Genomic DNA, 18337 nt, shown 5'->3' with positions numbered 1-18337 from the left:
CAGAATATAATATTCCAACATTGTTACTTAAGTTTGCAATTTTAATATTTGGTTGAATAAAAAATATTAATAATCGTATAAATCGAAATATTTGCAAATAACAAATAATCACAATTCTATGACAATGCGTATCAAGACCAAGTTTTTCCAATGAAGTAAAATTCAAAGTATTACAAATATATAAATGCAATTATTATTTTCAAGCTATAGTTTGCTATTCTTTTTTCTTTTAATTTGAGTCAACTTATAAGTCTTATTTATGATAAGTTTAATAAACTATTTTGATAAAATTATTTGTTGTGTAAAGATTTCATGTATTAGAGATTTCATATACATTTAAATATTCAAAATACATATGTACTTACCTTATATTTTCTTATTAATCTATCCATATTAATCTATCCATACTATATACATCATGAACTATCAATCTTTCATTATTTAATCTTCAATTTAAAAAAAAAATATTCGCAAATATATATTTCCATATTTGAACTTTTATTACTTTATTTATAATTAATATTTTATTTATAATTGTCAGATTATTTTTGTCGTAGAATTTTTTTTATATCTATTTAAATAATTTCTTACATTTTTATCAAAATTAATAAAAATTGTTTTGATTAAAATTCTATACTTAGGCATTTAGTTATTAATTTTTAAAAAAACATGCTATTTTATAAAATATTATTTCATAATAAAATAAAACATTTAATTTTCATTGAATCAAAGATTTTATTTGTTTATATGGTAACTCTTGTGAAAATTATTACTATTAATTTAACAAGGCAATTACATAATATGAGATTATAGATTTTTCTAATTAGTTAAAATGATTAAAATGTCCGATTATATTTAATTTAGTCTCATCAGCTTTCAAAAATTACTAATATTTTTTTGATGGTAATCACTCTTTCCTAAAATCTAACAATAAAAAATATTTTTAATATCTTTAATATAAATCTATATAAATCTAATAAATCTATATGACAAATTTTATCAAATTTTATATCATTTCACGAATCTTAATAACAATATTATATAAATTATCTATGATATTTGAAATGATATTTCACAATTTATTATTATTCTTTCATAATTATACAATAAATATTTTGCCAACTAAAATAATCTTGAATATTATATTTTTGAAAATAGAAAATTATTTGCATAAATAATATATTTTCTGAATAAAAATCATATTAATTTTAAATAAATATATTCAAAAAAAATATTTTTTTCTATTACTTTCTATATTCAATCAAATTTGTAAAATTTCAATTATTTAAAGCAACATTTTAAAATAAATTCTAAGTCCTCTAAATATTTTAACAGATAGATAAATATAACAGATGATAGATAAATATAATAAAGATTCATAAAGATTCGATTTATTAATTCTGTATATTTCATGCATATTTTATAATTGAAAAAGATAAGATTTTATGAGAAAGAATTCTATAACAATTCTTATAACAATTCATAAACTATGCATTTAATTATAATCTACTTAATTATAATTACTTATATTCTAAAGATTTTAATTGATCAATTTTATAATAATTCAATATCAAAAACAAAAGATAAAATATAATAATGTTTTTCAAGAAACGAATCATTAAAAAATTGATTTCGATATTGATGCTATTTATACTATTTTTTATTGCCTCGAATAATGCTTTTCGTGAGAATTGTTCTCTCAATAAGAATTGCGGAATTTCTTGATTACGATCAGAAGGAGAAGCACGCACTATGACTGGAATGCAATATGCGCTCTCTGGCATTTGATTATTAAGATATTTTCTTGACGTTCCAATATTTTTTTTTCCTTACGAAATTCACTTAACACTATAAATATTTTTATTTACAATTACAAACATTTCAATTCAGATCTAAATTTTCTTATTTAATAAGGAATATTATATAAAAAATTGAACAAAAATATATATGTGATTAAATCAAATATTATTGTTATAAATAAATTTCATATCCAATTTAAAATGAAATATTATATAAAAGATTCCATTACTTAAATTTGATTTTATGACCCTAATCGATATAATTTTCCGTTTATTAGAAATTGATAACCTAAGTTACTTATTTTCAAGCAAATAATTAGAAGAAGATGAATATTAATAAGGAGAAAAACTTCTAATATTTAAATGAAAATGTATAATTAATATAACCAAGGTATAATTAGAATAGATATTAGAGTTTAATATTAAATATTAGAATTTAATAAAAGATTAATGAAAAATTTAAAAGAATAATGTTATATTATCATTTAAAAATTGTTTTAAAATTAAATTTAATATATTTAACTATATTTATATAAATATATTAAACTAAATTTAATATATTTAATATAGAAACTGATATATTTTTTATATTTATTAAATTTATGCTTTAGTTTAGACTTATGATACATGTAAATATAAATGTAAATATAAAACATTAAAATATTAAAGAATTTATATATTTCTTCTAATTAATCTAAGTAATCTTATTAATTAAATATAACTTATATTTGTCAATTCTAATACAATCGAATAATATTTCGAACTAATATTCTGCACATGCGCTAATATTACAAAGTTTGCAAATATAATTTTTATTGAAATATTTAACCAAATTTTTTATATATTTATTTTTTATTTTTTTATAATTCTTACTATTTAAAAAAAATTATATTTATTATTTGTCTTTTTTAAATAATTTTATTATTGTGATTACGATTTCTGCGCATGACCGCCGCAGAGAATCGGCGGCAAAGCAGTATTATATGAAGTCTTCGTCCTTTCGGATCGTTTAAAAGCTGTTAGTAGAAATTGGTGATAAGAAGGCGAAGGATCATGAACGTATTTGTGAAATTAAATTTTTAAATTATGTGTCAATAAAGAATTTTATAATATATATATTAATATTTAATATTTAATATTTATAATAATATTTCATAAAAAAACATAAATTAATTGAGAAAACTTAAAATGTTTTCAAAAATTTATTTGCTACTTTTATTTATAGTTTTAAAAGATGGATTATGTTTATTTTGGAATAATCATCATCAAAATAGAAAAGATAATTCAGAAAGAAAAGATGTTCATACAATTCCGCTTAGTTCAGATATCACTTTCTATTGGAGGTATTTATTTAAAAATAGTACATAGTAAAATAATACATAGAAAAATAAATATATGCAAAAATAATTTCTAGGGTTGATTTTATGAGTGAGATCATAATCGCAGAAGTTCATTATACAAGTATTGACAATACTTGGTTCGCTATAGGTTTTTCAGATTACGGTAAATTGAAATCTGCCGATTATTGCGTTTTATGGATTGATTGGCATCGTCAAATTCAATTACAAGTATTTATAATACTTATTTTTAATATATTTTTAATATATTATACAAAATTTTTATTATATTTACATTAAAATTTCAGGATGCTTGGGCAGATGAAGAAGGAAAATTAAATTTAGATTTGCAACAGGATTGTGAGAATTTTGCATGGAGAAGAAGAGGAAATATAACAAAATTCACTTTTTCAAGGAAATTTGATACTTGCGATGAAAATGATTATATTATGGAGGTCTATATTTCAATCTTTTAATTAATCATTTAATTATTATTTTATAGTACAAAAGAGAAATATTTAAAAACTTATAGAGAGGTACTACACATTTAGTATGGTTAAAAGGTTTAGGACCATTATCATCTTTGACTGGTTTGCAAGTATCCGATGCAGACACTTCTGGTATGTCTAGAACAGAATTAATCAGGATGCTTCATAAGAAGCCAATATTTCCTTCAAATGCTTGGCAGTTAGAAATATTAACAGATCGTGTAAAAGTACCGAACAAAGAAACAACTTATTGGTGCCGTGTACAAAAATTACCTCCCATTTTGTCTCAAAAGTGAGTTTCAATAAGATTTTTTGGAATTAATAACTTTACAAAATTATTGTTTTTAGACATCATATCCTACAATTTGGTCCAGTTATACAAACAGGCAACGAACATTTGGTTCATCATATGGAAATTTTTCATTGTGCTGGACCAATAAATTTTGAAATTCCTATGTATGATGGTCCTTGTGATGGAACTGATAGACCAGAGAAAACTCAAGTGCGCTAATTCTTTTGTTATTTTTTATTTATCAACGAATTAATTTATTTATTATTTATATTAAATATTATCATTTATATTATAATTTTTTATTATAATTATTTTTCATCAATTTTAAAATCATTTCTTTTCCTATCTTTTTAAGATATGTAAGAAAGTTTTAGCAGCATGGGCCATGGGAGCAGATGCTTTTATCTATCCAGAAGAGGCTGGTCTTTCAATTGGTGGCCAAGATTTTAATCCTTATATAATGCTGGAGATTCACTACAATAATCCTGAATTTCAGAATGGGAATATCGATTCTTCAGGAATTCGTTTCATTCTTACTAAAAATCTTCGGAAATACGATGCTGGTGTAATTGAATTAGGCTTAGAATATACTGATAAAATGGCTATTCCTCCACGACAAGTAATAAATTAATGCAAATTAAAGAAAAGATATATATTATTATAATAAAAAATCAAAATTAATAAAATTATTATAGGAAGCTTTTACTTTATCTGGACATTGCATACAAGAATGTACAGGCATTGGTCTTCCACAACATGGTATTCATATTTTCGCATCGCAACTTCATACACATTTAACAGGCATAAAAGTTATTACTCGTCATATTAGAGACGGAGAAGAATTACCTTTATTAAATTATGATAATCATTATTCCACTCATTTTCAAGAAATTCGACTTTTACCAAAACCTGTTATTATTTTACCAGTAAGAATTAAAATCTAATATATATTTTATATTAAAGAAATATATGAATATCTTTATATACACTTAGCAAATTTATATAAATTTTTTTAGGGAGATTCGTTAATAACAACTTGTACGTACAATACAATGGATAGAGAAAATATTACTCTTGGTGGATTTGCCATTTCCGATGAAATGTGTGTGAATTATATTCACTATTATCCTAATACTCGATTAGAGGTAATTACATTTTTTACTGAATATTATGATGAAACTAATAAAAAAAATTAATATTTTTTAGGTTTGTAAAAGTGCTATTAGCAATGATGTTCTAAGAACTTATTTTCGATATATGAAAGAATGGGAAAATCAACCAATTAGCACCGATAATGGCATCTCTTCAAATTATAAAAGCATCGAGTGGACCAAAGTTCGCGTACAAGCTTTACATGATTTATATGAAGCTGCACCTTTAGGTTTTATTTGTGATATATATTTATATTAAAAATCTTAAGTTTTGATTTTAATATTTTAAATAATAATTTTAAATTATATTTAATTAGGAATGCAATGCAATGGATCTGATGGATCTCGACTTCCTGGACTATGGGATAACATAGCAGCTACACCAGTTAAACTACCTTTATCTCCACCAGCTCGAAATTGCCCAGAGATTCATCATTAAAATAAAAGATAATAAATTCTATATAAATTTTTTTTCCATTATATAGTGTTATCTATTTCTGAAAATAAAATTAAAATTCATGTTCACGGATTATACATAAATCTAAAGATTAAAAAAATAAACAAAGTGTACTAAAATATAATTCATATACGTAGATTTACAATGATTTCCATGAATATATAAAATTATTAGCTTACTTATAAATAAAATATTCCGTCATACAATATTTAATATATTTTCCGATTTATCTGTATTATATTTTTTTAAGATCATTTTAATTAATTCTTTTAAGATAATTTCATGATCTTAAAAAATACAATTCTACAAAATAAAATAACAATTCAAGTTACAATATAATACTATTGTACTAAACTATTTTATGTAAGAGATAAATGAAAAAAAAAAACTGAAAGACTATTGAAAAGCGTATCTTGGGGTAACGATAAATATTATCAATTAAAAGTTTATAAATCTTCAGTATATTTATGCATTTTAAGAGTTCTTTTTGGCAGTACATTGTCTTGCTGCGAATAAGCTAGCTTAATTGAATGTTCATTAACAAATATTTGTTTTATAAAAAATTGGTAATTATAAAATATGAAATAATAAAAATAAAAATAATAATAATAATAATAATAATAATAATAGTAGTAGTAGTAGTAGTAGTAGTAGTAGTAGTAGTAGTAGTAGTAGTAGTAGTAGTAGTAATAGTAGTAGTAGTAGTAGTAGTAGTAGTAGTAATAGTAGTAGTAGTAGTAGTAATAGTAGTGGTAGTAGTAGTAGTAGTAGTAATAGTAGTGGTAATAGTAGTAATAGTAGTAATAGTAATAGTAATAATAAGCATAGTAATAATAATAATAGCTGAAATTTTGTCTTTACAAGTTTTATGAATGTACAAAAGAGGATCGCGTCTTAATATTAAATATAAAATTATATATAAAAATTAAAAATATTGAATTATTTACGATATAATACACATGAGCAGGTTATACATACATACATACATACATATACACGCATACGCTAAAATCACGCACACGATAGTTGCCTTGTTTGTTTTTCAAGCTCAAAAATATCTTTCGGAAATTAATATAACGCGATCTTTTCTTCTTCTCTGGTAATTTGATTTTGTTTCCTTTTTTTTTTGTAATTTATTATTGTTTCATTTAATGTATACGTACAATGTTATATTTTTTATCGAGTACTCATTAAATATATTTTTTGATCTTATCAATCAAAATCAAAATATTCTAGCGCATAATACAAAATTTTAGCGAGTATTGAATTTGTACTGCCAAATTTTTTTTTATTATAACTCTTTGAAGTATATTTTTGGAATAAAAGATATCAATTGGTTTCTTTTCCTCTTTTTTAAATAAAAAGCAATTCTAAAAATCTGATGATAATGGAGAGTTATTAGTTATTATTTATAAAAATAGTAATAATAAAAAAATATCATTAAAGAGTACTATTAATGATATAGAAATTTCAAAATAATTAATATGCAAAATGATTTTAATACTTCAAAGGTTCAATCAGTTTTTATTGAATATATAAGAGAGAATTTTTCTCTTTGGTGCTAAATTAAGCTGCACTTAGACTTCCGAGATATTAATCTAAAAAAAAAAAAACTTGAAAAAGTAGTTGTTGAAAAAGATTGAAATAATCTTTGCATTTAACAATCAATACAGCAGATTAATATATAGATATAATAATAAAATACTCTTTAAATTATTTTTTAAAATTGCATATATAAAATATTTATATTTAATTTATCAAAAATTTGAAAATTTTAAAAAGCATTTCTTTTTAAATATTTTTTAAATTTTAAATATTTCAAATAAATTTTTAAAATATCAAAAATATTAAACTTCAAAAATCAATTAAACAATTAATAAAAAACAAATTCGAGTCTAACCACAGCTTAAACATTAGAAACTTGATTTAAAATTATTTCACAGCATTCCCTTTAAGAACGTTGATGTTTTTCAAAATATTTTTATAAGAAATAGTATTAATGAAAAAACAGTTTCCTTGGAAAACATAAATATCAAGTCAAAACAGAATATAGTTAGTATATTTTGTATATACTATTAAAAGCTTTATTTTGCACATCTCAAAAAATGTGCTTCCTGAAATATTTAGGAACGTGATTATTTTGAATACGTGAAAATTTTTGTGGACATATACGTAAAAAAATTTAGATTCTCTGCTAGGAACACGCTCCATTGAAAAAAGTACTTATTTTCTAAAGCGGGGATGCATTAATAATCGGATTTCCATATTTCACTTCATTCTTTTTTGATGTTGTTTTTATGGGAAAAAATTTTTTCTTACACAAATTTTTTTTTTAGAAATGTTTTACGTATAATCATCACGTATAATAAAATCGTGGCTAAGACTCCACGAGTATATAAGTATAAAATATATATTGAGGAGTTTAAAGTACATGTTCTGTAAGATCATTTTGCTATATTATTTGTATATATATATCAATACAAAAAAAATTTCAATCAAGATTTTGTCAAAGTCTGTCTACTTATACATCTAATTCAGCATTGTATGAACGATACATCACAAAACTAATAAAATATATATTATAAAAAATCGTTCATTTTACATTACAGCGTAAGTTGCTGCGAGTTCAATTTCCAATGAGACTCGCGAAAAGCAGCTGACGCTACGATGTATCAACAAGAACCTCTCGACTAGAGTGACTGATTGTTCTGTTGCATATGCATCTGCAAAAAACAATAAAGTATACCGGCCTGTGCCATTACGTCTACAGTCCCTGCAGCTAAAGGATCCCGACTTTTTACATCAGATCGCGAATTCGTACCAGGACGTAGAAGCGTCGGCCCGAACACCGTCGCTAAGTTGTGCAAGGACATTTTATTTTGAGCCTCGTGTTTATTAACTCGTATCAAATGAGCAAGTAGAAAGTCAATGACTGCTTTATTCACAGCTGGTAGACTTTCGTATACTCTTCTAAGAGCAGCACCTTTTGATAACTCGCCAGTTTGAAACGCTTCTAAAAATGCTGGATAAAGAGCATCTGTGAAGAGAGCTTCTGGCATTTCACGAAGATATAACTTCAATACACCCGTTACAGAATGAACGTCAACCTTATAAAGATAATTAATCTATTAATATAAAATTAATGCTACGTATTTTATACAATTTTATTAATTACTTTAAAAAAAAATTTTATATTGCATTATGAAGAGATTTTCGTAACATAAATACCTCTTTAAGTAATTGTTCTGCTTCGTATGAATTACTTTCAAAAGATTTACGCAATTTTGTTAAATCTGAAGCTGAACCAGAAACACGATACAATCCAACTTCACCAACTCCTCTCCTTTCCACTTCTCTAACACATGCTGTTATAATAAAAGGAACATCACGTTTTTCACGTCTATAAAAAAAATAATCATAAGGATTAATACATAAAAAAAATTTTCAATAAAAAATTTTATAAAAATTATGAAACATACTTGCACACTTGTTGAATTTTAGCTCCAAATAGACCTTGAGGTTTAGCAGATGGTACGCGTCTTAATGTCACTTCACTTGGAACAAAACGAAGAGCCACATCTAATGTAGCTGGACCTAAATTTAATGATCTTTCTATTTGATCTGATTGAAGCCAAGATCTACTCAATCTCTGTATACATTTGCCACGTAATACAGAACGTGTTCCACATTCTTCATATAACAGAATTCTAACATTTTGACTTCCTTCCAATTCCACAACGAATGTTTCACCTTTAATTAAAATTAAAAATAATTAATTGAAAGAAATTAGTTTGATTTGGATTATTTCTCATTAAAATAACATTTTACCCCACGTTGGAGCTTGACCTCTCGCAACTCGACTTCTTGCTCGTTTAAAATAATGTCCATAACTATCAACTTCAACAATGATATAAAGATCTCCAACTCTATCTAAACCTGGTGGTGTCAAGCCAAGTAAAGTTAAATGAAGATCGCCTAATAATAAACTTTCATCACGTCCTGATCTTAATAAATAACTTCCCATATCTGTTTGAAGGTAAGTACGACAGGCTGTAACCCATGCTTGTAATTCATACATTGATAAAGGGAGCGGTCCTGGTGGTTGTCCACCCTAAAAAATTATTGTTTAATATTTTTTTTTTTTCATTAAATTTTTTAATAATGTTTTACTAAGATATTGTTACTTGCATCCTCGTTTTGGATTTAAATAAAATGTAAATTAATTATTTTTATATTATTTATTTACTTGAAATCTGTAAATTACGCACCTTTGACTTATCTAGGTACATATGGGAACGCATTACCTGTTGCAATGCCTCCACTGCTTCAACCCATTGAGAACGTTCAAATTCACTGGATAGAAAGAATGTATATGAATTTTGTACTCGATGCTGACTTTTATGTGCAACGCGTAATACTAAATTTGGAGATGCTAATACTAATTGAGCCTCAAGCTCAGCAAGTTTCTTTCTATTTTTTTCTGAACCTCTACCACCAAGTCTAATTCGTTTCTCATCATTTCGTTCTTCCCATAGAATCTGATCACGTACTGTACATGCTTGTGATCTATATATATAAATATTAAAAATAAAAATATAATTTTTATATTATATAAATTATTATTCATGAAAATAGATTTATATACCTCAAAGCTACAACATTAGCTGGACTAGTTTCACGTGGTTCTACACCATCTTCTGTCACTGCCGCTTCTGCCACTGGTACATACCACTTCAATTCAAATGTAAATTTATCTCTACCAGAAGCTTTATACTTTGCACAAGCAATTACATCATTGAAAAGGAAAAGATGTCTCAATTTTCTATGACCATCAGAAAGTTCTACCACAAACGAATTTTTTACCAATCTTCTTTGTGCTCTATCATGACTCTAAAAGTAATATATTTTAATATAAAATTAATGTAATAAATTGATAATAATCTTAACTATCATTATAATTTATTTACCGGAAACATTGATTTTGTCTGAATTATATTAAATTCGTCTAGAAAATTTCTAGTCATAGCAAGAGCTTCTGAAAGTGGTGCATGATCTGCATGATTCACTGATGTGTGCTTAAGAAGATCCTACAATCAATTGAGATAAAATTATCAATACAAACTATGATAAGATAAAATTTACAAAGTATATTTCCACATCATTTTATCAACTTAATCAATGTTTTATCAATGATGCATGTTTATATCTATATAGATGTGTATATATATATATATAATAAAATTATAAACAATACAGTACTTACATGCAATACTAATGCATTTTTTTGTACACGAGCTACTGGTTTATGCAAGAGATCTTCAAGAGATAAACCCGGTCCTTTTGGAAATCCTCTGAGTCTTATGTCTCTTGTAATTTCACCGAATTGAGTGGAATGTGCAGAACATCTTCGTACAGTATCAGTAGCACGAGCATAATTATGTAAAAAAGCTCCATATAATCCTATATTGCTGGCCATTATCTTAATTTATAATTATAAAATTATAACATTAATAAAAGAACAGAATAAATTAATATATCAATATATCAATATATTTAGTTCTTACTTTAAATTGTTCACCTATAGTAGTTTTAATATCCCACTTTTCTAATTTTTTTCTAAGACCATCCAAAAATGTTTGATGCAATGCATGTAATTCAGGAATTTTATAAAACATTGTACCAAATTCATCTTCAGAAATAACAGGTTGAGATGTTGTTAACGTCGCTCTGATAGCTTTCATATACTAAAAAAAAATATTATATCTTTTTAATCAATTTAATATTATCTATAAATATTATTAAAAATAATAAATAGATTATATACTTGTAACATAACGTTTAAACATTCAACATAAATAGTTTCACTTTCCACTACTGAATTTACAATACATTTAATCATAGATGTTCTATCATCTTCACGCTCTTTGCTTTTCTCCTGTCGGCGAGGTGTAGTTGGTGTTGGTGATTCTAAACTACCCTCGCTTAGACTTAAAGGTTCTGCATCACTACTACCAGTTTCATTATCAGTGCTAAGAGCACGTAATAAAATTGGTGCAGGACTTGCACCCTCTTCATCTTCACTATCTGCAACTCTGTGTCTATAAATAAAAACATAAATATTAATCAATATTAATTAATATTAATAAAATGAAATTTTCATAAAATAATTTTAAAACCAATATTTAAATACAGATAATTTACTGTATAAAATAATCAATGTTGACATAATTGCTTTGATTCCCTGGTGAATCTGGCAAAGAAGGTGGTCTTCTTGGTGGTACTCTACTACTATTATTATTTCCAACAGGTGGAACACGTGCATCAATATATACATATTCTCCTGTTTGATCTAAAGCAACAGAATCATAGTAAGGTTCTTCCTCTGATACTTCTGCATCACCATCTTCTCCATCTTCATTAATTACATTTTCTAAATCTATTTATTAAATATTTATTAATAAATAATTTATATAATTAAAACAATTAAATTATATAATATATAATATAAATATAATTATATAAAATAAATATATAATTATATATATAAATATATAATTATATAAATATAAATATATAAATTATATAATTATATAATATAAATATAATATATCACCTTTTTCATCTTCCTCTTTGAGAGATTCTTCATTTTTATCTTTTTTTGAGCTTCCTGTCACTTCAATTACAGTGACATAATTACTTGGCACATCTGAGTCACTGTTTCTTCTAAGTTCAGGCACTTTATCAGGACACTTAGGTATTTCACTTTTGGGTCTTTTGCATGTATTAAGAGTAGAACTTAATTCAGTTACACACTTGTCCTGAAATTTACTTATATCTTCAGATGCAGGAAGAGAAGAAATTGATGATTCCACATGTTGAATACGAGATGTGCTTGTAGAATTAGTTAAATTATTCTCTGCTGCTTGACAACTATGCTGATTTTGAGATTCTATAGGCTGCTGTTTATCAGGAGATGTTATAATATTACTATTTGCCAATTGCTTATGACGCTCAACATCTGCCAATAATCTTTCTAAATATTCTACATAAAATTCTTCTTTTTCAAGTTCTTCTCTTAAAGCAGTTACCTGGAAAGAATAATAATTCTTTTTATTTATTTTATTTATTTTTTATTTATTTTTGACATAGTTACCTTAATAAATAATATAAATTGATTTTTCTAAAATGATAACAAAACTAAGATAAGCAGCAAATGATGAATCAATGATAGTATACCAAATGAGGAAGTAATAACAAGAATTGATATTCTTAATATAATAATTAATTTTATATTTTTCATATTTATTGATTGTAAATTTCCTTTATAGATATGAAATATGCAAAAATTATTTAATATCAAAATAAACAAATTTTAAATCAATTTGAAATTTATGTAACAAATATAAATAATATATTAGATATAATTACAGTTAAATATAAGTTAATTTCCTAGTTAAGTAAGAAATTAATATGATGACTCATAGAATGAAGTTCTCAATGCTTCAACAATGAAGAAAGTTTATGTAATAAAAATTTATTGAACAAACTTTTTAGAAAAAGAATTTTTAATTAAGTTTTTAGTTTTTAACATAATTTAATTATAAAAAAAACAAATATTAAAATAAAAATATTTTCAACATACAATATTCTTTTATCAATATATATTTATTATTATTATAGGATTAAAATCATATATATTAATTATAAATTACAATTTATAAAATAAAATTTTCTATAAAAAATTATTTAAATCAAAACATATAGGAAAGTATATATTATTATTGTCATATATGTATTTAATATTTCTAATTTGTCTAAGTAGATATTTTTTTCAATATAATAATATAAATTCTAAAAAACTTTATTTAAACAAATTTATTTTTTTTTATATAGCAAATATAAATATATTTTTTATTAAAAGTTTTACCTTCTGTTTATGCTTGACTAGATTGGCCCTGACATCCTCTTCCCAGGCCGCCGGTAAGGCGCTGTCCGGGAATCTTTGTACCCAGACACGCTGAAAATCTCCAAAAACACTCATTACTCCACTCCAGATTGTTTAAAGAGAGTACTCCTCGGGGACGATAATGATCTTGAACACAATTCAGGCCGCTGTGTACATTGCACGGGCGCGGCGATCACAGCTCTCACCCGAATTTATCTGATTATAATTTCGTTTCGACGCAAAGAATCTATTGAGATCAACGTATCACCGTAACGAGGCATAAATCGTTCGTTTCGTTCGCGAACGATTTTCCTCCTACTATTGATATATGCTGAACCTGTATCCAAAAATTAGCAAGCGTCATACAACTGCTGTCATCTTGTCGACATCTCCTGCGTAGCTCACGATCCGATCTCCATGCCCTCTCCTATCATTTTGACGCCTCTGCTATACTCAGTTCACGGACACTGCCCTTATACTCAGCAGGTGCGCATTACGGTAATGATACTTTTCACGATGCGCTTACGCAAAATAGAAATTTGTCTTTCTTACGAAACGCAATTTAAATTTTATGTTCTTTTTTCTATGATAACTTAAAATTACATTTATTTTGATGATATAAATCAATTGTAAATAATTTCAATATCAGATTAGCAATAAATTTAAATATTGTTTAAATAATAATTTGAAAAATTATGCATAATTAATGAAATTATATACATATAGAATTTTATATAACTATTGTTATGCAGATTTTGACATGAAAATAATTCTATTTTTAGGAACAAGTTAAATTAAAAATTTAGTTTATTTTATTAAAATTATCAATACAAACAATTTCATTACACTTCATTCAAATTTAGGAATAATAAAAATAATTCTTTAAAAAATTGATTTTAGTTTATTTTGAAATATATTTTTATTATTTAATGAAATAATAAAGTTTAATACAATAAAATATATTTAAATTCTATATTTAATATAAAATTAAAAGATATATATATGAAATAAAGAGAAGGAAAATAAATAGATTTTAAAATAAATATTTAAACATATTAATAATGATTATAATGATTATAAATAGTTATTACTTATTATGCTTATTAAATATTTCATTTGAATATAATTATTAATATATTTCAAAATTATTTTAATAATATTCTTTTGTTTTTTTATATATCTATATATATGTATCTATTGACTTTATTAAAATTATAATACAATATACAATATATAATATATACTAAAATCAAATAGCGGGAAATTTAAAAAAATAATTTTACAAAATAATTTATTATTTATATTTATAAAACTATAAATTTATAATATGAGTTATAAAATTGATAACCATAGTTTAAATACATTTTGACAGTGAAATTTATTAATTAAACTACGATCTTTTTTGTCTTATTTTTATAAGCTACTATATGGGTGAAACTGTCAAACTAGTTGGCAGTATAATTTAGAGGTTATGTTTCTTTTAAAAAACTAACAAATTTTCATTAATTTTTTTATTCGTTTATAAAAATATTGAACATGGGTGAGAGGCAAGAAGGCCCGATATTACAAGAATTATTTAAACATATAAAATTGGACTCGAAAAGCGGAATTTGGTCATGTTTGACACAACTTAAAAATGATTCAAAGTGTTACAAGCAATTTGCCAAAGATGGAGGATTAGGCATTTTAGTAAATTTACTTCATTGTCACAATATAAAAATATTGAATATGACTTTAAGTATTTTAGCAAATGCTTGCATGAATTCCGATGCAAGAGAAAAGGTATATGTATATTTATTTTTATACTTTTATATCAATTAATAGATATATTTATTAAACAAAGTATTTTTCTTATAAAATTTAATATTTAATTTGATATCTTCTTATAGAATTTTACAATAATGTATTTTAAATATATTGTTACATTTTAGGTCAAAGGATCTAAAATAGCAACTCATGTAATTTCTATAATAAAACATATAAAACTAGGAAATTCTTTGCATTGTCGTGCTTGTAGATTAATTGGTAATTTATCTGAATGTGATTGGCATGCAAAATCATTATGTAAAGCTGGAGCAATACAAGCTTTAGTTGATCTTTTACAATTAGACATATATATGCAAACTTATTTAATGGGTATTAGAGCTATAAGGTATTAAAAAAATAATTTATACATTAATAATATTCTTTTCCTAGTCAATATTTAACTATATATTTTTTTTGAAGAAATATTTGGACTATGTACGAAGGTAGTAGAGAAGAAATCTTAGAATCTGGAGTAATAATTCGAATTACAAATTTATTAGTAATGGCAAAGGAACAATTAAAAACAGATACAAAATATATAGATTTAATAGAAACTTGTTTAAAAGCCATGTGTGTATTTTTGGCTACGCTTGATCCTCGAGTTGGGGAACAATTACGAGGGGAAAATGATATGCAGGGTTATAAGTGTATTATACAATGTTGTGATATGAATAATAAAATAGCAATCAGATGTTTGTACAATCTTTGCCAAATTGCAGAATGTCGACCTATTCTGGGAAATTTTGGTGCTATTGAAAGTTTGATTATTCTCATCAAAGATCACTTGGAACTATCTAAAGAAACATTAGTCAGTTTATGTTTGTTTTGTAGAGAAGCTGTAAATCGTGCAAGAATTAGAATGGGATTTGGCTTAGAATTAATGTTATCATTATTAAAAGATATTAAAAATGAAAAATATCATCCTATATTATTGCATGCTTTAGCACAATTCATTTATGATGATCCAAGTATTACAATAATGATAAAAAATGGTTTGCTTGATGTTTTAGTTATTAGATTGAAAAAAATGGTAACTGAAACAGTATCTTATGAGGAGACGAACGTTTCAAGAAAAAGAGAGAATGATTCTCCTCCTAATAAACAACTAGAATTAAAATATAATAAGACAAATTTAGGAAGGTATGCTTGTAAGATTGTTTTTAATTTATTATTATAGAAAATATAAAATCATGATTTTTTTATCTATAGATTTAGTTCAGATTATTATCGAGATGATTGGAGTCCAGGTAGTGCTGTTAGTGTTTCTTCTTCACCTCCTAGTACACCACCATTACCTTTTTATGATTCTATTGAAAATGATGAAAATACTGAAGACAATTATAGTCCAGTTTGTAGTGATACAGAAATAATGGACAACGAAGACGGTAAATTAATTTTTATATTTTAAAATAATATATTAAATTTAAAAAACTTGAAAAATAGCAAATTTCAATAATTTTTTTCAGAACCTCAAGAAGAAGTAGAATCATTAAAAAGTTGTAAATCAATAACTGTAAATGTGGAAAAATCTCAAAATTCAGAAGAAGGAAATAAATCAAATGTTTGGGAATATGCAAATGTATGGACATTAGTATTATTAAGTCGATTAAGTCATTCAAATGATCCAGTTGATCGATTGGCTGATCCCGCAACTATTGAAGCATTATCAGCCTATATCAAACACGCTAAAAATCCAAAAGCGTCTAGAATTTTAACTAGAATTATAAGGTAAATAGATAAAATTTTTTTTAATTAAAAAAAATAAGATTTTAAATAAGATTTATAATATTTAATAAATAATTTTTTATATAGAAATGGAGTATATTTAATACCATTATTAAAACAAGGCTTCGTTTTTGAAGCTCAAACATTATATGGTTCTGAACAGTATACAAGACAACTATGCGCCCTAGCAGAAACTGGCGGAGCGATAGGTGAACTTACATCTATATTGCTTCGTGGAGAGGAAGCTCATAAATTAGTTATCGCAGTTTCGATACCATTCCTAATCAAGTCACGATATATTCTAAAATCACTTCTGAATAATCATGGTGGTCTTCGATTAATATTTCAGATTCTATCTAATCAACAACACAATCTTTATGAAAATGCTATTTGGTCAATTTGTCGATTAGCAAACACATTGGAAATTCAACCTGAGATTGTAGAAAAGTATCAAATCATAGAAACCATTTCAGCAGATTTTCCAAGAGTATACGACAATCATCCGAAACCTGCAACAGTTACATTCGAACTAGATGATGGTACGACTATTGATGCTTGTAGGCAAACACTATGTCAAAAATCGGATGCCTTTTCAGCAATGCTTGAAGGAAACTTTTCAGAATCGGGTAAAAAACGTGTCAAATTACGAAACACATCAAAAGAAGGTCTTAATACATTACTTCTAGCTGCAAATGGTTCGGCTTTCGAAAATAGAACTATTGAATCTATATTAGATGCTGTACTATTGGCGGACAGGTTCCTTATGGCTGATATATCAGATATTCTTACAGAAAGTTCTATATCTAAATTGAATCATAAAAATTTGAGTAAAGCGTGGAATTGGGCGAGAATAAACTCATGTCACGAACTAAAATCTTGTTGCGTAAAGAGATTTCTGACAGCTTCAATGACAAAATCTGAAAGAGTTCAAGCATTTCAAGATTTTTCTACTACCGACAATTTTCATGAATTTTTAGACGAAATAAAAAAAATTATAAACAACGTTTTGTGCCAACGTTAATAATAAATTAATTGTATATAATTGTAATATTTAATAACATTATTTTAATTATTTAATCTATATTTTCTAAATTTGAAACGCTTAATGAAACTTTTATATAACAAAATATTTTACTCATTCTCTACTTCGATCATGCTTTATGAATTTATTGTAAGATTTAGAATTGATGAATATTAATAAGTATACAATTTATAAATGTCATTTAATTAAAAATATATATTTAAATGTTAATAATTATAACATAATTAATTTACACATATATATGTACAATGGTGAAAATATTTGTATTTTATTCAATATAAATGTATATGGATAA

The 18337-nt window shown here is 24.8% G+C and overlaps 3 protein-coding genes across 5 annotated transcripts; 2 read left to right on the top strand and 1 right to left on the bottom strand.

Moving 5' to 3' along the window:
- Positions 1 to 2964: 2964 nt before the first annotated feature.
- Positions 2965 to 5595, top strand: LOC122712346 (tyramine beta-hydroxylase). The gene is made up of 10 exons (XM_043931917.1): positions 2965 to 3142; positions 3214 to 3367; positions 3445 to 3591; positions 3669 to 3916; positions 3973 to 4126; positions 4272 to 4535; positions 4612 to 4842; positions 4933 to 5061; positions 5123 to 5297; positions 5385 to 5595. Exons 1-10 carry the CDS (start codon positions 2988 to 2990, stop codon positions 5504 to 5506), a joined length of 1779 nt encoding a protein of 592 aa, XP_043787852.1. The 5' UTR covers positions 2965 to 2987; the 3' UTR covers positions 5507 to 5595.
- A 1776-nt stretch (positions 5596 to 7371) lies between these two features.
- Positions 7372 to 13900, bottom strand: LOC122712272 (active breakpoint cluster region-related protein). Of its 3 annotated transcripts, XM_043931779.1 has the most exons (14): positions 13452 to 13900; positions 12138 to 12612; positions 11726 to 11960; positions 11349 to 11622; positions 11089 to 11268; positions 10788 to 11003; positions 10492 to 10611; positions 10170 to 10414; positions 9793 to 10090; positions 9353 to 9635; positions 9004 to 9274; positions 8753 to 8924; positions 8346 to 8631; positions 7372 to 8247 (listed from the first exon to the last, which is right to left on the bottom strand). In XM_043931779.1, exons 1-14 carry the CDS (start codon positions 13563 to 13565, stop codon positions 8123 to 8125), a joined length of 3294 nt encoding a protein of 1097 aa, XP_043787714.1. In that variant the 5' UTR covers positions 13566 to 13900; the 3' UTR covers positions 7372 to 8122. The 3 variants fall into 3 exon arrangements, with proteins under 3 accessions (XP_043787714.1, XP_043787713.1, XP_043787715.1); XM_043931778.1 differs by having other exon boundaries at positions 7373 to 8631; positions 13452 to 13899; XM_043931780.1 differs by having other exon boundaries at positions 7373 to 8631; positions 9829 to 10090; positions 13452 to 13899.
- Positions 13901 to 14841: 941 nt separating this feature from the next.
- Positions 14842 to 18211, top strand: LOC122712273 (armadillo repeat-containing protein 5). The gene is made up of 6 exons (XM_043931782.1): positions 14842 to 15251; positions 15401 to 15621; positions 15696 to 16415; positions 16485 to 16660; positions 16742 to 17003; positions 17088 to 18211. Exons 1-6 carry the CDS (start codon positions 15006 to 15008, stop codon positions 18019 to 18021), a joined length of 2559 nt encoding a protein of 852 aa, XP_043787717.1. The 5' UTR covers positions 14842 to 15005; the 3' UTR covers positions 18022 to 18211.
- The last annotated feature ends 126 nt before the right edge of the window (positions 18212 to 18337 follow it).

The sequence above is a fragment of the Apis laboriosa genome, unplaced genomic scaffold (genome assembly GCF_014066325.1).
Source record: "Apis laboriosa isolate Shangri-la unplaced genomic scaffold, ASM1406632v1 scaffold1_cov151, whole genome shotgun sequence".
NCBI classification, from domain to species: Eukaryota; Metazoa; Arthropoda; class Insecta; order Hymenoptera; family Apidae; genus Apis; species Apis laboriosa.
Note: the sequence above shows the minus strand (reverse complement) of the source record. Positions and strands in the feature narration are given on the sequence as shown.

What these genes read in the sequence shown, in the direction of transcription:
- LOC122712346 (XM_043931917.1), top strand. Translation starts at nt 2,988, where the DNA reads ATGTTTTCAAAAATTTATTTGCTACTTTTATTTATAGTTTTAAAAGAT. An exon ending in GATATCACTTTCTATTGGAG is followed by an intron (nt 3,143 to 3,213) that starts GTATTTATTTAA and finishes AATAATTTCTAG; the next exon opens with GGTTGATTTTATGAGTGAGA. An exon ending in CCTCCCATTTTGTCTCAAAA is followed by an intron (nt 3,917 to 3,972) that starts GTGAGTTTCAAT and finishes TATTGTTTTTAG; the next exon opens with ACATCATATCCTACAATTTG.
- LOC122712272 (XM_043931778.1), bottom strand. Translation starts at nt 13,565, where the DNA reads ATGAGTGTTTTTGGAGATTTTCAGCGTGTCTGGGTACAAAGATTCCCG. An exon ending in CAAAGAGGAAGATGAAAAAG is followed by an intron (nt 11,961 to 12,137) that starts GTGATATATTAT and finishes TTTAATAAATAG; the next exon opens with ATTTAGAAAATGTAATTAAT. An exon ending in TGTACCTAGATAAGTCAAAG is followed by an intron (nt 9,636 to 9,792) that starts GTGCGTAATTTA and finishes ATAATTTTTTAG; the next exon opens with GGTGGACAACCACCAGGACC.
- LOC122712273 (XM_043931782.1), top strand. Translation starts at nt 15,006, where the DNA reads ATGGGTGAGAGGCAAGAAGGCCCGATATTACAAGAATTATTTAAACAT. An exon ending in ATTCCGATGCAAGAGAAAAG is followed by an intron (nt 15,252 to 15,400) that starts GTATATGTATAT and finishes GTTACATTTTAG; the next exon opens with GTCAAAGGATCTAAAATAGC. An exon ending in AATAAGACAAATTTAGGAAG is followed by an intron (nt 16,416 to 16,484) that starts GTATGCTTGTAA and finishes TTTTATCTATAG; the next exon opens with ATTTAGTTCAGATTATTATC.